We start from the raw sequence: 14,548 nt of genomic DNA, 5'->3' as shown, positions 1-14,548 counted from the left end.
ATCCAGGTCTCCCCTTCTCCCTCCCTCCTCTAAAGCAGTCAGTAATCACAGATGCCTAAGACTTTGCTTGGGGAGCAGTTTCAGGAGGGACAAATGTGCAAGGTGTGTGGGACACCCAGGACATGTGCAATCACTTAAATATAAAAGTGATGCTTGCAATTGTCTCCCTGAATTAAATCATCTTTGGATGCCCTAGACCTCTTCAAGTTGTCACAGACAATACCACAGTCATGTGGTACATTAACAAGCAAAGAGGAACCAGATCTTACCCTTCTTTGCAGATTAGCCATGTTAGTTTGGGATATAGCTTCATTACACAGTCTCACCTTGCAGGCATCGTTCAGTCTGTCAGAGCATAATTTTGTGGTGGACAAGCTGAGCCGGATTAGGGGGCTTTCCAAGATTTGATTCAACTATGGGTAGTTCCTCAAGTAGACCTATTTGCCTCCCTGCTGTGCAATCAGCTGACAAGATTCTTCTCCATGACTCCATGCAAGAAGGCCTGGAAGGCAGATGAGTTTTCCTTTTCTTGGACAGAAATATTTCAGTATGCTTTTCTACTCTTTCCACTGAAGTCCAGGGTGCTTCTGAAAACTCATAAGTATCCCCCAAGATCATTGTGGTGACTCCTTTCTTGCCCAGGTGATAGTGGTTTTCTCTTCTTTTGGAAATAGACAGGGATAATTACCAGAAGCTTCTTCACAGACTGGATTTGATAGACCCCCGACCCTAATCACCTTGATCTGACTGCCTGGATGATAGGGTCTTAATTTCCTTTAGGCACATGTTTATTGAGGATGTGCAGCAGATACTATTGGAGGCAAGAAAGCCTGCTATTAGAACATCATATATTAACAAATGGAAAAGCTTTGCTAGTTGGTGCCAACAACATAACCAGCACCCATTCAGGGCTAGTATTTTTCTGTTTTTACAATATTTGTGTGAGTTACTCCTCCATCAAGGTTTGTTTATCAGCTACTTCAGCATATCTGCACTGACATCTTCCTCTTTCAATGCATTCTCATGTCAAAATGATTTTGAAAGGGGTTTTGGATACAAGGCCTCCAAGAAAACCAATGACCTCTCTTTGGGATCTTAATTTTGTGATAAGCTAATACTTGCCCAGTATGAACCAGCTAGTCTGGCTGACTTGAGGTTATTAACATGGAAAGCTGCTTTATTTATTACTCTGAACTCTGCAAGAAGAGTATCTAGGTTGCAAGCTCAGACAGTCAGTCAAACCTTTCTCATTTTCCACCAAGACAGGGTTTCTTTGAGAACTAATCCTTCTTTATGCCAAAAGTGTTGTCCGAGTTTACTTTACGCCAAACTATCCGCCTCCCTCTTTTCTTTCCTTAACCTAAAAATGAGGGAGAAAGGATATTCCATATAATGGATGTTGATAAACAACTAAGGTGCTATCTTCACAGAACTAAATATTTTAGATCTTCAGATCAGTTATTCCTTTTTTTGTGAAGGTAAGAAGAAGGGACAGCCTGTGTCAAAACAGATCATTTCTAAGTGTTTTTTCTCAGGCTATTATCTTTTATTATACTCACTACAGCAAAACTATTCCAGGCAGTGTCTAGGCTCCCACTAACACAGCCTTGGCTTCATCCATGGCATTTTGGAAAGAGTCGGATTCTAAAAGTATTCTAAAAGCATCAGCTTGGTCCTCAATACATACTTTTACAAGACATTACAATACTGATGCCTTCTCTAGGTCTAGATCAGGCTTTGCTATGACCATTCTTCATGGGATCCTGGACCCTTCCTCTTCCACTTCCTAAAATTTCCAAGCTATGACAATCTACCCATATAGCTATGGCTACTGTAGCATCAATCAATATGATGAACATTAGTACAGTTGTGTAAGTAAACATACCCATAACAATAGATGTTTGAATGTTCACTGTTGCAGTAGTTGCTCTCTCCCTCTGTCCCTCTTGTTTTTAGATGTATTGTTTCTGCCAGGGTGTGGACATTTATCTTTTGTTTTTCCTAGCATTGTCCTTTCAGGGCTCAGCCTCCCTCCCTGTTGGCATGAAAGCTCTGAAGGGTCTGCCACCCAAACCTGCCTTTTTAGTCAGCTCATCTCAAGTTTGTATGAAACTCATATCTTCAGGTTGTTGTTTGGGTGTGTGGAAGCTGCCCTGAAGCATTGGAAGTTGGTCAGCTGTTATATCCAATGCAGGATATAACCCATGTAGCTTAGGGTACTGCAGCAGTGATCATTTGAAAATGTACTGTTATGGCAAGTTTACTTACACAACTTGTAAACAGAAAAACAGTGTGGAAACGTGAAGCATAAAAATACCAGTAAAGCAAACAGCTTCACATAGTGACACAGCCCCATGATCAGAAGGGAGTCGCTAGTCTTGACAAGCAGGCCCAAATCCAGTTAAAAAAAAAAACAAGATGCAAAAATGGTCACAAATCTTGACAAACAGGCAAAAATCCAACACACAAATCTCATCCCAGGTACCACACATATTTATTTGGACAAACACTAATAAAAGAGATAAAAACCATAAACTAGGCCAAGCTCTTTCTTCCCTAGTATCTGGGACTTCTTCAGAAACCTGATTATAAAGTTCAATTTCCTTTTATAGACCCTTAATTTCCTCAATTCACCAATTGCCTCTAAATTTAAAGTCACACCGGGGGGGGGGGGCTTGTGCTATAGGACTGCAGGAATGCAGCCCCCCACCTGTAGAAAGAAAAAGAAAAAGAATAAAAATTAAAAAGAGTCCTCCCACCTGTAGAAAGAAAAAAAAATTGCAAGTCCCAGAACTCCACACATGCATGCTTGGAGTTCCTGGTATGCAGAACTCCAAACTGCTGTGTTAGGCAGTCTGGATAGGGAAGAAAGGGATCTCTGCCCTGCAAGCCCAGAATTCTGTGTGGTGATGACTGCACAAACTGGAAGGATACCAGACTGCATCACCCACAGGCTGGAGGCTCCAACCTATTCACATGACAACTCACGGGGAAACAGCTTGTGCAGGCTGCTACAGAGGTTGATCTGTCTAGAGTGGGCTGCTGCAGAGAAACCAGAACAGTGGGCTGCTACGAGAACAGATTTTTATCTTCTGCTAGCTATGGAGGATGAACAGAGTTGCTACTATGGAGGTAGGGTGCTACAGACAAACGGAGTGTTTGATGAGTGTGTGTTACAGGAACGGAGTTTGATCTGCTGCTAGCTATGGAGGTAGGGTGTGTGTGTGTGTGTGTGTGTGTGTGTGTGTGTGTGTGTGTGTGTGTGTGTGTGTGTGTGTGTAATGCCCCAGTTGCTACATACTGGTGGCTAGAGAGAACGCATGGTGGTGGGTAGAGAATACTCAGGCTTGAACCCTGTACCTTGGGGGCAGGTAATAAGGGCCTGAATTCCCTACCCACCACCATTTGTAAAAAAATTGCAGATTTTAGAATCATATTTGTTCTGTTCCTCATAAAGTCTGTGATTTCTGTATGTTTGTTGTTCCTGGCAAAGTCAGTAGTGCAGTGGTGTACTGGTAGCATTGTTGCCTGACACAGCTACAGGTTTTCTGGTTTGATTCTTGGCTGGGGAGTTTTCTGTGTGGAGTCTGCATGTCAGTGTTTCTCCCTGCTCTGCTGGAAATTGGCTTTTGTTCCAAGTCAGACTTTCCTGGTTAACAAATGTTAAATAAAAGTAACAGGCATTTGAATTTCAGACTTCATATTCTTCAGAAAGTACATGACCTTTTGTTCTAGCAATTTTCTAAGTTTATAACATGGATATTTGAAAGTTGTCCTTATTTTTGGGAGTGCATTCCCCCATTATTGGCTTCATCCAGGTTTTTTGTGCTAAGATTGAGAGCTATGGTGAGAACTGAATTCACTGAATATGTTTGGGGGCTGTATTCCCCCATTACTGGCTTTGTCCATATGTTTTTTTGCTAAGAGGTTGAGAGGTATTGTGAGAACTGAATTCATTGAATATGTTTGGGAGCTGTATTCCCCATTATTGGTTTGTTCAGGTGTTTTGTGCTAAGAGGTTGACAGCTATGGTGAGAACTGAATTCACTAAATGGTAGTCATTTAAGTTTCAGTCTTCCTCTCTTTCACAAAACAGCTGATTTGGCATAGTGGTATGTTGCTCTGACTGTTTTGCACAGGGTTCCCCTGGGTTCAAGACTTGACAGTGAAATGTATGGTGGTAACAGCATTTTATTGTAGCAACTTTCCAACATTATACAAGCAATGTTTAAAATGTGTCCCGAATTTTTGGGCTTTTGTCCCCCCAATAAATTTTGGCTTTTTCCAGATTTCTTGTGCTGCAAAGTTCAGAGATACAGCGGAGTGTTGAGTAGATTTTACAAGGAGCTGAGAGCTGCAGGGGAACAAAAGTTTAGTACTGCTTATGGTGAGTCTACTTGCATTGTTAATAGTACAACAGGTAGTGTACTTGCTTTTGATGCAGAAGGCTGTGGGTTCTACTCCCACAGTAGGTAGATGCATTGCTGATACTGTACTCTGTTGTAAATGGGGTGGATGCTGCAGTCCATTTTGGCGAAGATACCTAGTAACTATGAACCTGTTATGAGTTTGCCATCCATTCCCTACTGCAATATTACTAGCTTATCATTTTTTTAATGCAACATGGGCAATTTATTCCTGAAGGGCAGCAACTACTTTATTTGTAGATGAAACAATGGCATATAAAGTTGTTCGCTATCAGCAACCTCTTCATTAGTTACAGATTTTTTTTAATGTGGAATTTAGATGACTTTTACTTCTTCAGAGATTGTGCATATTTACTGATACTGGTGGACTGTAGAAGTTTGAATAGACTTTTTGATGGAAATGTAAGTTTGAGTAGACTTTTATGATGGAAATGTTCTGAATTGGGCAGTTTTGTCATTATTGGTGCATGCATTTTGTTTCATTGTTTACCTGAAAAGTATTCAAAAAAATAAATTTAAAATGCCCTCTAACAACTGTACTGTATTGTACAAGGAATATAATTTAATACAATCAGGAAGGTGTATCAAAGAGCATGTGCATGTTTTGTGTTCAAGGGGTCTATTATTTGAAAACAGCCCAAAGTTAATCTTTATCTGCCACATTTTCTTTCAATGTGGGTTTCAATGCTGTTTCAATGAATGTGAGTTTCAAGGGTAGATAAGTTTTAATGCTAAGTCTATTTTCATTGTGAGACTGCATTGCTTTGTTTAGCAGATATCTATTAAGGTTTGTGCTGTAAAATCCAAAATAAAATTTTCAAATGAAATAAAAAATCATCGCAGACGTAAAGCAGTATGCACATTACAGTGTTTATGGTAAATGGGGAAAATTAACCAAGGAATGGGACATTGGAATGGCTGCAGGGGGGAGGCTCCATTCAACCATGATTTTGTGAGGGGGGGGAGAAGGGCAGCAAACTCCGACAGCCCCAGCTGAACTATACCTCTCAACTGTCCAGATTTTTGCAGAATGAATAGATTTTTGCTTCTTATTTTTGGTTTGTTCCTCATAAAATGTGTGGTTTTCTGGCAAATCATTTAGGAATGAAGTCACTAAATAATGACAGACATTGAGTTTCAGACGTTATAACCTTCAGAAAAATGCATGCTAAAGCAAGACCTGTTATTCTATCAACTGTCTTAAGTTTATACAAGAGCAATTTTTAGTACTGTTTGTATGTTCCCCCAATATATTTATTTGGCCTTGTCCAGATTTCCTGCATTAAGAGGTTGAGAAGTACATGCAAATAAATCACTTTATAGAATTAGGAATATCCAAACCTCTCAACTGTCCCCAATTTTGGCTCAAAATTTTGCTCTCTCCCTAATAACCCCTCCACAAAATGGCAATTTTGGAAGAAAACGTGGAGGGTTTACAATTATAAATAACTGTAATGATCAGAGTTATAGATTACTTTTATTTCAGAAATGCGTGTAGATGCTCTTATTTTGTCAGCTGCTCAAGTTAACAGTACTAATATTAAAAAGGTGTCCCTTCTTTGATAGGTTCCCAGCTGTATTGTGTGGCAATTTTATATTTTTGCATCACATTTTTTGGTCTGTTTTTCATAAAATTGTGTTTTTCTGCCAAATTAGTGGCAAATCATTATAAAGATTGAAGTTAGAAAATAATGGCAGACATTTGAGTTTCAGATTTCATACCCTTCAGAAATTTCATACTAATGCAAGACTTACTACTATTCTATTATCTTTCTAAGTTTATAAGAGCAATATTTAAAAATTGTCCTTATTTTTGGGCCTGTGTCCCACTTCTATGTATGACTTTGTCCAGATTTCTTGCTCTGAGGTTGAGAGGTATGAGTGTCAGAGGCATCACTCTCAGCCAGAGACATTTCAAATTGTGACATACTTGTTGCACCTCACTCCCCCATGTAGCAACTCTGGATGTGTCCAGGCAAGGCAAGGAGCAGTTATACAGTATAAATGTGCAGAGTATTATGTTCTGGTTTTCTGTCATATTTTAATACTGTTGATTTATGCTTCTTATTATTCAGAAAATACATGCTGTCGCAGTGCCCTGTTGCTTTGTGTTTAAGCAGCAATGCTCTAATGACCATTGGGTAAGCTTGTCTGAGATTGTAAGATGCAAGTAATCTTTAATAAGCATACTGTTAAATAATTACCAACATTGAAAGCCTTTTTGTCGTTGCCATGCAGAGAATATTTACATAACTAGATAATGTACAAGCCTTAGGTATTGAAATGCATATGACAGTATTTGTATTATTATTCACCACCAGTATCAGATATATAAAAATATATTAAAAATGTTTTTATCTCTTCTATCTGTGTTTGTCCAAATAAATACATGTGGTACTGGGAACAAGTTTTGTGAGTTGGATTTTTGCCTATTCGCCAAGATCTGTGACAATTTTTGCATCTTGTTTTTTTTTTAACTGGATTTGGGCCTGTTTGCCAAGACTAGTGACTCCCTTCTGATCCTGGGGCTGTGTCACTATGTGAGGCTGTTTGCTTTACTGGTATTTTTATGCTTCACATTTCAACACTGTTTTTCTGTTTACAAGTTTCTTTTCAGTGTGCTTGGGTCTACCCAAGACTTTGTTTGGATAATAGTGTGGGAAGAAATAGCCAGGGAATTGTTATGGCTAGGCTTGTATAGGCCCTAGGGCCAATAGCCTGGTACCAACCTATGAACCTATAATAGTGTGGGAAGAAATAGCCAGGGAATTGTTATGGCTAGGCTTGTATAGGCCCTAGGGCTGATAGCCTAGTACCAACCTATGAACCTATGAACCTATGAACCTATGAATTCACCTAAAAGCTTTCCAGGACATTTTTATTTTCATTGCAGTTTGTTATTTACACCCAAAGGTTCCAGGACATCTTCCTTTCCCCCTTTACTTGGAAAAACATATTACTAGACTAGTCCGACTTTCACCATAGATTTTTCAACCGGTGCATGTTCTGGATCCACAACAGATCTTGCTGCTTCAGTTTCTCTAAATTATGAAGGACTGGAGTTAATTTCTAAGCATGGGGCCTCACAAAGCTTATTGGGTTCCTTTCCCAACAATTTTTGCAGATCAAGGACTCTTTCCAAAAACTGAACAACTCGATTTCTGTGTTAATGGGAGGCTGGAAGTCTCCACCTATAGGAAGTGACATTTCCTTACGGTTCGAGGAACAGAATGGTGGTGTTTCAAACAGTCAAGGGCAAACAAATGGATCCTGTGGTGTGTATAGCAACTCATGATTTCTTGGGAACTATTCTGCACAAAAAGGACATTTTCAGGACTGGCTTTACAGAGAATTCTCTTTTCACTCATTTCAACAACAGTAGCCTGCAAAAAGCTTTCAAACCAAACTGTATAAACTGGAAGCAAAATTAAGTAAGTTGTATAATTTACAGTGTGAAGACAAATATTTAGCCAAACGTTTAAGAGTGAAAAGAGTGCCAAAAGGTTTGAGAATGTATAAATTCCCAAATGGGATTACAATGGACAGTGATGAGCTTGTTGAACTTTTGGACATGTTTGACAGACATGGGTTTGAATTTGTGCAGTTTATTAGACTTCATAATGCTAAAATAAGTTCTTTACTGGAAGAGGTAAATACACTTAATAATGAAATTATTAATGAATTGCTTTTGAAGTGAACAAAACTGATGAATGGGTAAAGATTAATTTAGTCAAAAAACAGAAAAAATTTCTCTAGGGACCAAGAGGATTACAAATCCAAAACAGCTTAACCTTTACCAAAAGCATATTTTATTAATCAAAGGGAATCGATGTATTCAGGAGGTTGGAATCAAGGTGTGGGGGATGAGCACACAGACAATTGGGGTGAACACAGCAGTGGTTGGGTTGAAGAAGAACACATGTACAACACATTGGACCATAGGAAAAATTATATAAAAGATTCTGATTATGAGTTTTCACCTCTGAGATGATCAGAGAGAATAGGTAATAGGTTGAGACAGCAGAATTTTTTTAGATCCACCTACCGCGAAGGGGCAGAGGACCTATGAGAGGAAACAACAGTGGGAAAGGAACAACCACAGCAAATATTAAACCCTTTACCAGTAGATGGGAGAAAATGCTAACCTACCAGGCCAGTGTAGTGAAGAATGTATTATTTATATTAACAACATTAGTCCCTTTTTTAAATTTACTCACACACTCAGTTCTTGAGATTAATTATTTAAATGTTACCATCTACAAGCACATCCACGTAGGTTGCTTTGGCTCTAGAGTGTATAGAAAGCCTACATTTTCTAACAGCTATCAAGACTTTAAGAGTTGCCATCCTGAACACACCGAAAGGAATATTTTTAAGGCACAACTAGTCCGTGCAAGAAGAATGAGTTCAAACATCATGAATTTTAAGTCAGAATTGAGTAACCATTTTCAGATGTTTTTAGACAGAGGTTATCCACAGGAGTTACTTATAGATATCAGCAAAGAAATACTTGGAAGATGGGGGACTAAATTCAAATCATTCCTGGGGGTGGCAAATGTACCCCCACCCCTAGTGAACATCTAGAACTGATTCCCAACAAACAAACTTTTAATAACACCATGGAAGTGCAATACAGGGGACACTAGATAAGCATTAAAAAAATTCTTACTAGAAACTAGATTATTTTTAGAAGTAACCCATATTTGATTGAGACTCCAGCCTTTGTCTATAAAGCAGGAAAGAATCTTAAATTCTTATCTGACACCTTAAAATGACATCTGATATCTATGGCAAAGGGACAACACACTGCAAGATGTGTAATCAATGTGGTTTTATTTCAGGGAGTAAACTGAAGTTGGATGCCCCCCCCAACCACAGTCTACCTCAAGGAAGGGAATTGTAGCCCCAGAGGGGTTATTTACCTGGCTATATGCCAAGGGTGTAATTATTTTTATGCTGGCAATGTTTCTATTGCCCCCATACTGCTTAAAAGCACTGGATTTATAAAATGAGTTGTTTTAGGGTTAATTATTGTTTTAGGTCACAGACCTACATTGTTTTTACTTACAAACACATTTTAATACATTTTTATAAACCTGATACTGGTGGCGATTAACTTGTTGATTTTGGATAGGTTTTAACGCAGACACCTTGAGAAAGTTTAGTGTCACTAGACAAAGTAATTAGGATTTCTGTATCCTTAGTTTGTGACACTGTTTTTATGATTTAACATTTTACATTTATACAGAGCTTACCTGTGGTGGTGGTGCTGTGGTAGCGTTGTCGCCTCACAGTTAGACGTTGCCCGTTCGATTCTCAGCTAGAGCGTCTTCTGTGTGGCGACATGCATGAACTGGCGTTCCTTCGTTGAAGGTTGTGCATTAGGCCTGGCAAGCCAGCACGTAAAACTCTACTGCCAATCATTAGCGGTCCGGAGTTCCTCTGTGGCGACCCCTAACCGGGAAAAGCCGAAAGACACAAACAAACAGAGCTTACCTGTTGGATTATGTTCACGGTTTCTGAACTTGCTTAGTGTATGTATTCTTTTTACAACTGCAAATAGTACATTTTATCTTTTATACAGAGTTTACCTAGTGGACTATGTTCACAGTTTCTGAATTTGCTAAGTGTATGTATTTTTTTAAAAAAACTGTAAATAGTATATTTTATCTTTTAATTTTCTGTTTCTTCAGATGAAGTATATTTCATCATTAATTATTACTATTTGTACTATTCATCATTCATTAAGTAGAGCTTAAGTTTTGCATTTTTACACACTGACTTTAAAATTGGAGGCGATTCGTTAACTGAGGAAATGAAGGGTGTATAAAAGGAAACTGAACTTTGTAATCAGGTTTCTGAAGAAATCCCAAGTACTAGGAACAAAAGTGCTTCACCTGATTTATAGGTTTTATTTCTATCAATGTTTGTCCAAATAAATATGTGCGGTACCTGGATTGAGATTTATTAGTTGGATTTTTTGCCTGTTTGCCAAGACTTATGACTATTTTTGCATCTTGTTTTTATTTTTTTTTAACTGGATTTGGGCCTGTTTGCCAAGACTGGCAAACCCCTTCTGATCCTGGGGCTGTGTCACTACATGAGGCTGGTTGCTTTACTTACACAACTGTAAGTTTTGCTTCTACCCTGGTACTCAGCATAGGTGGATTCTTCTTTTAGTTTAATTATGTGCATTTAAGATAAGTTATATTTCCATACTTAATATAAAAAGTTTACACACCCCTGTTAAAATGTCAGGTTTTTGTGATATAAAAAATGAGACCATGATAAATCAATTCAAAACTTTTCCTACCTTTAATGTGACCTATAATCTGTACAATTCAACTGAAAAACAAACACATTTGTTAGGGGAAAAATATAAAAAATAAAAAATGTACAATACACTGGTTGCATAAGTGTGCATACCTTTAAACTAATACTTTGCTGAAGCACCTTTTGATTTAATTACAGCATTCAGTCTTCTTGGGTAGGAGTCTATCACCATGGCACATCTTGACTTGGCAATATTTGCCTTCTCTTCCTTGCAAAAGCACTCCAAATCTGTCAGATTGTGAGGGCATCTATTGTGCACAGCCCTCTTCAGGTCACTCCACAGATTCTTCTATTGGATTTAGGTCTGGGTTCTAGCTGGGCCATTCCAAAACTTTAATTTTCTTCTGCTGAAGCCATTCTTTTGTTGATTTGGATGTATGCTTGTGGTCGTGTTGAAAGGTGAAATTCTTCTTCGTCTTTAGCTTTTTAGCAGACGCGTGAAGGTTTTGGGCCAGAAGTGGCTGGTATTTTCAACTGCTCATGATTTGCTCCACCTTGACTAAAACCCCAGTTCCAGCTGAAGAAAAGCAGCCCCAAAGCATGATACTGCCACCACCATGCTTCACCGTGGGGATGGTGTTCTTTGGTGATGCAAAGTGTTGTTTTTGCGCCAAACATACCTTTTGGAATTGTGGCCAAAAAGTTCAACCTTGGTCTCATCAGACTGTACTACATTTTCCCACATGCTTTTGGGAAACGTTATGTATTGTTTTGCAAATTTTAGCCAAGCTTGGATGTTTTTCTGTTTAAGAAAAGGCTTCCATCTTGCAACCTTACCCCATAGTCCAGATGTATGGAGAATACAGGAGATAGTTTTCACATGTAGTACACAACCAGTACTTGCCAGAAATTCCTGCAGCTCCTTCAGTGTGGTTGTGGGTCTCTTGGCAGCCTCCCTGACCAGTTTTCATCTTGTCTTTTCATCAATTTTGGAGGGAAGTCCAATTTTTTGCAACATCACTGTTGTCCCATACTTTCTCCACTTTTTGATGAGTGTTTTCACTGTGTTCCATGGTATATCCAATGCTGTGGAAAATTTTTTGTACCCTTCTCCTGACTGATACCTTTCAACAATGAGATCCCTTTCATGCTTTGTAAGCTCTCTGCGAACTGTGGCTTTTGATGTAGCAGGCAACTATGTAAATGTCAGGAAAATCCTACTAGGACAGCTGAACTTTATTTATCAAAGCTGCTTCAACAAAGTATTAGTTTATGGGTGTGCACACACAACAAAGTATTGGTTTATGGGTGTGCACACTTATGCAACCAGAGTATTGTACGTTTTTTATTTTTTATATTTTTTCCCGTAACAGATTTGTTTGTTTTTCAATTGAATTATACAGGTCACATTAAAAGTGGGAAAAGTTTTGAAATTTATTGTGGTTTCACTTTTTATATCATAAAAACTTGGCATTTTAACAGGGGGTGTGGACACTTTTTATATCCACTGTATGTTGTAGTTTCTTTACCACTGAATAGTACTGTTCTTAGAATGTTGTCTCAACTTTGTTACTATGTATTATGGATGCTTTCAAGCTGTATGTGAACAACTACACTTATTGCTTTGTGTGTTCACCTGTACCTTCTGGCAATGGGAAGTTATTTAATTCAAATTGATATATGAATATATAGGTACATAGATATTTTTGTCTGAGAAAGAGCACAGGCATGGTTTTGACCAATGTCTAATACTATTTTGCTGTATTCCAGGTATACTAGCACTGATCACATGTCATCGCTATCTGCACAGACAATCCAGAATAACAAGCTGCCACCAATTATATCAGACGTCGTTGAACATCATCTTACAGTACCTGGATCAAGACATGCTTTTGTAAGATTTAAAGTACTTTCTGTTTTATAAATGCATATACAAGAGTATAGCAAATTACAAAAGTCATTATAATGTATTTAGCTGCAGGGCAATCAGAGTTTCACCATTTATTGTTAAAATTGTTTTGTCACTTACTGACTGCTAATGCATATCCATGTTCTAGACATAACCAATAATAACTGGTTAAGCCTGCTGTCATATAATAGATATATCTTTATATAAGATTTTACTCTACTATGTGGAAAGTTTAGCTGTAATTGTAGTATTTAAATTTATATTATTTGTTGGTCATACTGTTCCATTCTCTACTTCTCTATAAATACTTAAACCTGCTTATCCCCTCTCATACTCACTCTAATGTATTTATTAAATTAGCCCTACCTTTCTTATACACCACTCAGAAATTCTACCTGTAAATTCTCAATGAAAGGCTTGTATATTAATGTTTGTGACTATCAATATAAATTGTGTTATAATGACTACTGTGTTATGCTACTCACTGAAATTTCATTATAAAATGTGTTATTCTAATTATTGATTGCATTAAATATATGACCTTGGAGCTTTTCTCCCCGGACCTTCACTGTCATAGTCCATCTGTGCCCAGTCAGACTTTCCCATTAAACAAAGGTCAATAAGTTAAACAAATAAATAAGTAGGCCTCAACCTGCTTGCAACTAAATAGGTTCTGGTCAAAACTGTGGTCATTGTTAAGACTAATGCTAATATATTGAGCTTAACAAGCTATAATGCACACGTAATTTAGAATTAGTACTTTAGGTGACTGGTTACTTTCATGGTAGGTGTTTAGTTTATATGAGATAAAGCCTAAACCCATCAGTGTACTGCACTTCCTTCATATTCAGATATCGGTAGCAGTGGCATGTTTCAGGTTTGCTAAACGAGTCCGGTGCTGTCAGCCTGGGATGACATGCTCAACAAGCCACGATGCTTTGCTAGGGACGGCTTGCACCTGTCACCCCTGGGCTTTCGGATATTGGCAAAGGCTCTTGCTACCCCCATAGTGCCATTTTTAGGCAAGGCTCAAAAGACAAACCCACCTCCATAGGTATCACAAGGGATAAGAAACTAAGAGTAATGCTACTCAATGCCAGAAGTCTAAACCTCAAGATGCACGCACTCTAAACTCTCCTTAGTATGGAGAACATTGATATCTGTGCAGTAACAGAAACCTGGTTCAAGGCTCCCGAGAGCACCCCAGCACTACCAGGTTATACCTCATACCATGCTTTTCAGCCCCAAAACTTGGACCGAACCACAAAAGGAGGGGGAGTATAAATATTCATCAAAGATACCCATACCTCCAGGTTGGTGGCACAGCACGAAGCATCAGAGACTATCCATGTGCAACTAACAGTGGGTAAAACTGCCTTCCAGTTTATAGCCTGCTACAGACCACCCTCCCAAACCGGGAACCCCACTTGGTCTTCCTGAGAACACTGGAAAATATGAAGGTCTCTCCAAACACCATTATATTGGGTGACTTCAACTACCCAAACATAGACTGGGAGCATTACTCTAGCTCCAACACCCCAGCCCAAAGGTTCCTAATATTTATAAACTCAAATGCTATGGAACAACTTGTTACCACTCCCACAAGAGGCGAAAACATACTGGACCTGATCATCACCAACATGGGGACTCTATGCTCCAGACTAGAAGTGTATCCCTCACTGGTAAGATCAGACCATAAACTAATCTCACTGGATATTCACATCCCGACCCCACCTCCTGCCAGAAAACCACAGTGAAAAACTTCTCTAAAGCAAATTTCACACTCCTCAAAACCGAGGTGGAATCCTTCAAAGCCCCCGGGCCTGTGGAAAATACGGCCCAGACCACAGAATCCTTTATAAATGCATTCTATGAACACCTTCAGGAATGCATGGATCATGCAATCCCAAATAAAACCAAGACCCAATCCTCCAAAGGC

General features: G+C 38.7%; 1 protein-coding gene across 1 annotated transcript in view; it reads left to right on the top strand.

Annotated features, from left to right (window-relative positions):
• Positions 1–14,548, top strand: part of FAM149A (family with sequence similarity 149 member A) — a 641,502-nt gene that overhangs the window by 566,167 nt on the left and 60,787 nt on the right. The window contains exon 11 of the mRNA XM_044062512.1: positions 12,471–12,594. Within this exon, the coding sequence (XP_043918447.1) occupies positions 12,471–12,594 (124 nt within the window). The remainder of the gene's footprint in view (positions 1–12,470; positions 12,595–14,548) is intronic.

The sequence above is a fragment of the Protopterus annectens genome, chromosome 2.part1 (genome assembly GCF_019279795.1).
Source record: "Protopterus annectens isolate FY-2018-M chromosome 2.part1, PAN1.0, whole genome shotgun sequence".
Taxonomy (NCBI): domain Eukaryota; kingdom Metazoa; phylum Chordata; order Ceratodontiformes; family Protopteridae; genus Protopterus; species Protopterus annectens.
Note: the sequence above shows the minus strand (reverse complement) of the source record. Positions and strands in the feature narration are given on the sequence as shown.